At 46.1% G+C, this 7,165-nt stretch overlaps 1 protein-coding gene across 1 annotated transcript in view; it reads right to left on the reverse strand.

Moving 5' to 3' along the window:
- The window catches only part of ncanb (neurocan b), a 140,753-nt gene extending 133,798 nt beyond the window's left edge, over positions 1-6,955 (reverse strand). The window contains exon 1 of the mRNA XM_070960763.1: positions 6,623-6,955. Within this exon, the coding sequence (XP_070816864.1) occupies positions 6,623-6,837 (215 nt within the window). The 5' untranslated portion in view covers positions 6,838-6,955. The remainder of the gene's footprint in view (positions 1-6,622) is intronic.
- Between the last annotated feature and the right edge of the window lie 210 nt (positions 6,956-7,165).

The following is a 7,165-nucleotide window of genomic DNA, read 5'->3' on the forward strand; positions in this document are numbered from 1 at the left end:
AGTGACCTCCGTATTCAGTCGGCTGACCGGGTGACTGACTCGTTTTCTCCTGATTTGGAAAGACACAAAACACAACTGTGTTTTTATTTCTTGCTCTGTGCTGACAAAATGCAAGAAAAGCAATCTGAATGGCAATTCCACTTAAAAAAAATGTAATTTTCTCATAAACAATGCCAGAAATGCTGGCAAAATAAATGCCCTCTCTCCTCAAAAATTGTTAGTCCCTATACAAACTAATTCGCACATTAGGCACAGTCCTTGAGCAAAAGTTTCAAGCCTTTACTTGCTCTCTCCCTCTGTCTCTCTGTGTCTCTCTGTGTCTCTCTGTGTCTCTCTGTGTCTCTCTCTCTCTCTCTCTCTCTCTCTCTCTCTCTCTCTCTCTCTCTCTCTCTCTCTCTCTCTCTCTCTCTCTCTCTCTCTCTCTCTCTCTCTCTCTCTCTCTCTCTCTCTCTCTCTCACACACACACACACACACACACACACACACACACACACACACACACACACACACACACACACCTGCACATCCACTGGCGCCCCACTTCTACCATCGACTCTAATGCCTCTGAGCTTTGAAGGCAGCATGCTTCAGAGCTCCATGTAAAAACCACTTTGGTGGAGCACTGGCAATCTTAACTGACTGCAAAACGACTAGCGACTCTACTGGCAGGACATCTGACCTGCTATGAGCCTTGCAAATTCCATATTAAAATCAATTTGATGATGTCTCCAGTTTTTCATTGAGCAACCCGACGACGACCCGGCGAGGAGGAGACAAAGAGAAATATCGGTGTGGGTAATTTCCCTTCTGTTTACCGTAGAGAGACAGAGGACTAGAAAGCTAGCTAGACAGATAGACAGACAGACAGACAGAGAGATAAGATAAGATATTCCTTTATTAGTCCATTATTTCCAAGAGAGAGATAGATGTCTTGCAGTTAAAGGATGATCACTGCCAACATGAAGGTAGCTCCGCGTTGGCCTTTTCACCCTCTTTCTAAGCTTGCCGGCTCATTCTATTCAGCTCAGCACATCTCTGGATTCCACTGACGTGTCCACTCACACACACACTCTCTCACAAAAGTGCTCACACACAACCACATGTATACACACACAGGGCTAAACCTCTGAAGGAGAAGATTTGCTGGTATCTGTCAGGTGGCTAAAACGACATGGACTACAAATCCAAGTGTCACCCAAAGGCTGAGTTTGGACACAATTGACTAAATCCACCTGGTGAGGGCTGCAGGTCGGCCAGCTGCCGCTGCTCACTCTGGCTGTTTCTCCGTCTACAGTATCTGTGTCTGTATCTCCATCTGTCTCTCATCTGTTTGAATCCCCACTGATGGCTTTTTTCACCAAAGTGATTCATTCTTTGTTGTTCTTAGCCATGTTGGCCACATAGCTGTAGGGACGGCTGTGTCGGATGATTTTCCACGTAAGTTTGTACGGACACTCTCACGGGATGTAGCCTTTCCATAGAGCTGGGTGCAGAGATCCGTAGTCCCCAAAGCACCATCATCAGGTTCATTTGCACAGTCGTTTGAGTGATGACGAATTACCTGCAAAACTAACGACGTTCCATCAGCCTCAGCTGTACTTTGTGTTTAGTTCTGGTGGTAACATTAAGCTGAAAGCACATTAACTCCCTGCTGTTAACGCCACAGTATCAACACCATCCTGTGTCCCTGGTGAAACACCAAATTTTCATCTGTGATCTTCTGAGCAGATTTGGTGGTAAAATATATTTATCACATATTAAGTTTCAGTAAGTCGACACACCTGTCAAGCATTTGTCCATGTCACTGACCAGTTGTTGTGTTTTAGTCTATCTACTTCAGTGTTTGCATGTATGCATGTCTTTATTAGAATGTATGAACATCGATGATGTGCAAACATTAAAAGGCAGTATTACCAACAATAAAAAAAAACCTTTAAGAAAAATATGATTCACAGCTCTGTGCCTACAGGGAGACAGACGGGAGGATTAGAGAAACCTGTTTTTTTCTGCTTGGTGCATGGAATAAAAAGCAAAACCGATTTTCTTTTTCCAGAACAAAATACACCAACAACAAACCTTTTGAAGGCACAATATTTTACAGTAATTATGCACTAAGGCATTCTATGCATAATGTTCTTCCAGCATTCACCTTTCACTATTTGTTTGACTAACACAAAGGAGGGAGAGTCAGGTTGTGTCTTATTCTGTGCACCGAAAAACATTTATCAATATCAATGGCAACAGAAGTCAAACACTGCACTGGCACACATGCAAACCCCGCACATGGCGACAAGGCCATGGTGTAATATGGGAAGTTAGCATGCATGGATCGGCCCGACCTAGGTGCAAGGGATCTGAATGAAATTAATTATACTACTTTCCTATTCTCTCCCATAAATCCCTGTGATTGGTTTCAGCAACCCCAGAGCTAGATCTCTGATTAGCAAGAAGAGCTTTATAAGTATCACACTGGTGCCTCGGCTTCATAAATAGCCCCGCTGTGTTGAATTCAGAAAGGCGAGGCAAGTCAGTGGAAGACAGACAGAAATCACAGTCCCTTTCTCTTCTTCTACCCTCTTCTGTCTTGCTTTCCTTTAGCTTTAGTTCCCCTTTTTCATATCCTTTGTACCTCCACAAATTAAAACCCAACACTTGCGCAAACACAACAAAATGCACTTCTTCTTTGGGAACCGCGGCACACGCGAGCGGAAAACATTGGCCATCTGTAGGCCTTTCAAGCACTCCCTGTTTACCAGCTCATCAGAGTCTGACAGATAGGAGCTTGTACAACAGTGATGCGAACATTACATACTTGATATCCTTCAGTGATGCGTCTTTCAGTCAATCACTGTGCGTGAAGATGTGCCCTGTCAAGCTTTTTGTTAACCAGGAAAGAGAGAGCGCGAGGTAGACGAGACAGGCAATGCTTCAGGAGCTGTCCGGTGCTGAAACCACACAAAGAGCCAACGGGGAGCTTTTCTCTTTCTGAGGATTAGCTCAGACAGGAGAACACTGGCATAAGGGTGAAATAAACAGCTATGTAGTATCTGCTTCTCTTCCAGGGTGACTGACAGAGACGCAATCCAGTTCAGCTCTGCTGACGCTCTACTGGCGACTTCAACAAAGGAAGCATCGCACCCAACTGATGAGACAAAGGAAAGGCCAGCAGAGGAAAGGTAGCTGAAAGGAAATCCCCCCTCCACACCCCCTCCTCCAATCACTGGAAGATACTCGACTGTGGCCCTGTCATTAATTCAGCAGACAAAAACTGTTACCAGATGTCATTATTTATTTATGGTATTTAATAGGGAAAATGCTTCCTTTGAATAATACATTTGGTGGGAGAGGGGTGCAGAGCTGGGTTTGGGGAGGAGAGGGGAGGGGGGGCCCTGATGAATATTCACGAGCTGCGTCTGGAGGGATTGTGGTAAACTACCTTTTTTTCTGCCTCTGTGCCTTCTGGGCTTTGTCTGCTCCGCCACTGGCCATGAGGGCCCCAGCTGCACTGCTCATTTGCTTGGCTCTAGGTGTGGTGGCTAGTTCAATATGGCTAATGCCAGGCTATTATATTATTAGCCAAGGCAAAGCTACCAGCAGCCCACTTAGGCTCTGCTCCATCTGCTCAGCGGTGTCAGGCTGGAGGAGCAGAATGACACGGAGCTGTCGATCAAGCAGACTGACGTCCTCCAGTGAGCAAAGGTACAGCCTTCATTAAGCCGATGAAACCACCCCTTGACTGGGGGAATGGAGGTGCCAAGCCTACACGATGAACTACGTCATATGTGCTAACAGGCTTCATACATGTGCACAGACAAAGCTGAACTTTAACAGATGGCACAGAGCACACACTCTATCATTTATACAGACAGGATCAAATATGTGTGTAAGCTGCTGTGAGTGTTTTCACTGCTTAATTGGATCAGGGTTATCCAAGTCTGTAAATTAGTCTCTCTCTGCAGGAATCTTCTAGCATCCCTCCTACCTTTGCACCACTACATCCAAAAAAGCTGCATCCATTTACAAAAGCACAAAAAAAACCCAATCAATAATAAATATCTCCTTTTCCACTGGAGAATTATGAGGACTAAAGCCAGCTATTAGCAACTGTGGGATCACAACGGTCTCATAGCACCACACGTTTCCAACGATAGGATTTGTAGCTGGAGGCCCTCACCAGTCAAACAGCCAAACTCAAGCCCAGAGATCCTCTGCACTGATACTGTGCAGTTGCTTGGCTGCTCTCCCTTGTTTCATCCTGAGCCAGGGTGGCTTTGTTTGTTTTAAGCACAGCAGAAGGTTCATTGTAGGAATATTAATGTCTTACGTTTGCAAAATCTCTGTAAAAATTCACAGTTTTCTATTCACTTGCTTGGACACTGCTCAAGTGCAAAATTGAATTCTTTCCCATTCACGTCTTCCGCTACAAGTGTCTGCACTAAGCTGAGCGCAGCCAGGCAGAAAAGACACATTATTGAAATGTGTGACAACACAACCTCATGCAAAGAGCAGATAATTCAGTAAAATTCTCTGTCCCTCCTTCCCTCAATCACTCCCTCACTTTCTTCCTTTCTTTCTTTCTTTGCACCTTTCTTTCTGTTGCTTTTCCCAAGGTGGGATGACAACATTTCTGAGCAGCATTTGGCCTTGGCCACAGTTGGAGCAGAGCCACTAAGAAGCAATGAACCCCTCTCTAAAGGAATATTGTTCATCCATTGTAATGCCTCATCACACAGAAAATGTGAAAATAGGGGCAGTGAACTGGCAATACCACAGAAAGGAACACCTCTTCTGAGAACAATGGTGTTAACGGCACAAGCCTGTGATCCAGTGCAAGAGTGATAGAGTTCAAACAGAGCGAGACGAGAGAAAGAAACTGACAGACGGGAGGGGAGGAAGACAGAAAGACAAACACAGAGGCCTTCTACAATATGCATGAGAGTGCAAGAGGCAGAAAGAAGCAAAAGGCAGCAGAATGACTTAAAGAACAGTTAAATGCACAGCCAGATCCTATTAGTGCAACAGGAGCTGACACAATTCAGGAACTGGCAAGAGAGGTGACCAGCAGCTCACACACACACGAGCATCACAAACACACACTCATACAAAGGCATGCACATGGCTGCTCAACCAGTGAGAAGGGAACATTTTATCTCCAGTCAGTCACAGAATGAAAATGAAGCTGGGTGTTTTGTGATCTCTGTGGTGCCACTCTGCATCAACGGGGAAACAAAAGCTCCTGATCCATCAGCCAGCCTCTCTGCAGGTACTGGCTCTGCACTGCACATTAATGATCACCCTGCCAACGATAAGGCCAAACTCAGGATCACACGTGCAAAGGCCAACAGGAGGGTGGGAGGGTTGAAACGCCAGGGAAAAGGGGAGTGGGGTTGCAGCCATGTGTGTGAACATATCCGACACATACACAGAGAGGAAGAAAGACAGAAGACGCTGAAAGAGAGCAAGAGGGAGACAAGGAGAGAGACTAGTCTAGTAACCATTTCACAAACTGCTTGGTTGAATCTCTGCTTAATTTCCCAGGGGGTCATGAGCAAGCCCGCTCCTCCTCTTGCTGCCATTCTCTATCTGACACACTGCCATACACTTCTAAAATGAAGACAAACAGAACAAAAAAAAAAAAAAAAAAAGCCAACGTTTTCTTTTCTACCCTCAACAAAAACATCCCTCAGTGCTAGATAGCCCACTGAAGGCATGATGCGGTTCACGATTGTGGCTGCCCAGCCGTGCCCAGACCCCCTTCACTTATATCAGTTTGTAGCCTAGAGGTGCTGCTGTGTGGCGGGGGCAAAGTTTCCACCAGCAGAAATAATTGAGAGACCCATTTGGCGGACTGTAAGTGCCATCGAAGATAATGTCTCGGGTTTCCCTCGTTGGTTCACTGACAGCATCGACAGCCCTGCCTGCACTGCCTATCGACTTTCACCTGAGCCAGCAGCTCCCTCCATCCCTGTCTGCCTCACCTGGAGGCTTACATGGGTTTTCACTACAAGAAGTGGACTGATGATCACACAGATCCAAATTCTACAGTGAGCCTGTAGCTGCTCAACATAAGTGGCTTCCAAAGAGGGACATGATACTTTAGCCTGCCACATTTATTACGTGTTAACAGATGCAGCATAATTGGACAGTCATTACATCATGCAAACAGGCAGAAAATGACAAAAGGGTACACCGTGGTCAGAAAGCAGTAGATTTTCCCTGTGCCAAGTGGTAAAATGAATTTAGATAAACTGGAAAAAAAAAAGAGTGGAAATAAAGGTCTGTTTAAATTAAAATACATTTCCAACATGGAAACACATCCAACATTTTTTTCTGAAAATCATCCCTTTGTCAGCATTAAACAGAGCAATATAAAGTCATTTTAAGAGTGAATGAACAACGCTCTTAAAAATGTCTTCGTGCACCTGTAATTCTGATGATGGACCTTTGTCTTTGAACAGCATTGACAAGCTCCTCTCCAATTCATCACTGACTGTAGTGAACATAAGCTGTAAAACACCCTTTTTTCCTTGAGTACGTGGGAGTACAGCAACATTGAATGCACTTTGCTGATTCTACATGCAAAATGCCAAACAAAAAGCGGCTGAAACAACTCGCCTTCACCTTTCGGATGAAGTCCAGTCCACAGGAATGTAGAGCGATGCTGGAGCCTTACAGGAGCGTCGGTCTGACACGGTGCAGGTGGTAGCGCCACAGACGGGGGAGCTGGACCATCCAGCGATGCGTAAAAGCCCTGCAAGTGCGGGTGTAAAAACGCAGCGGTTCTGGGTGTCGGGTGGGGGAGGCAGAGACCGGAGAGCGCGGTGTCGTCTTTGCATGCAGCCGGTGACTGTCTCGAGCAGTGCGTCTTTCGGAGACGAGTCGAGGCAGCCGCCGCGATGAGTGGATGAGCGCCAGAGTGGTGCTCACCTCTCCAGCAGCTGAGCGCTACTGAACAAAAGAGTGCTCCGCAGGCTCTCTATTCAAATATCAGGAGAGGGATGGAGGGGGATAGAAGAGGAGGGAGGAGGAGGAGGAGGGGGGGGACGGAGGAGGAGGAGGGGGGGTGCTCTGGTCCTGAGGTTGACGTAAAGACCAGAAGTTCCTGCATCAAATGCCAAAACTTCATTCAAATCCGCCTCATGTAAGTGCATTTGCGGGGACAAT

The sequence above is a fragment of the Chaetodon trifascialis genome, chromosome 4 (genome assembly GCF_039877785.1).
Source record: "Chaetodon trifascialis isolate fChaTrf1 chromosome 4, fChaTrf1.hap1, whole genome shotgun sequence".
Classification (NCBI taxonomy): domain Eukaryota; kingdom Metazoa; phylum Chordata; class Actinopteri; order Chaetodontiformes; family Chaetodontidae; genus Chaetodon; species Chaetodon trifascialis.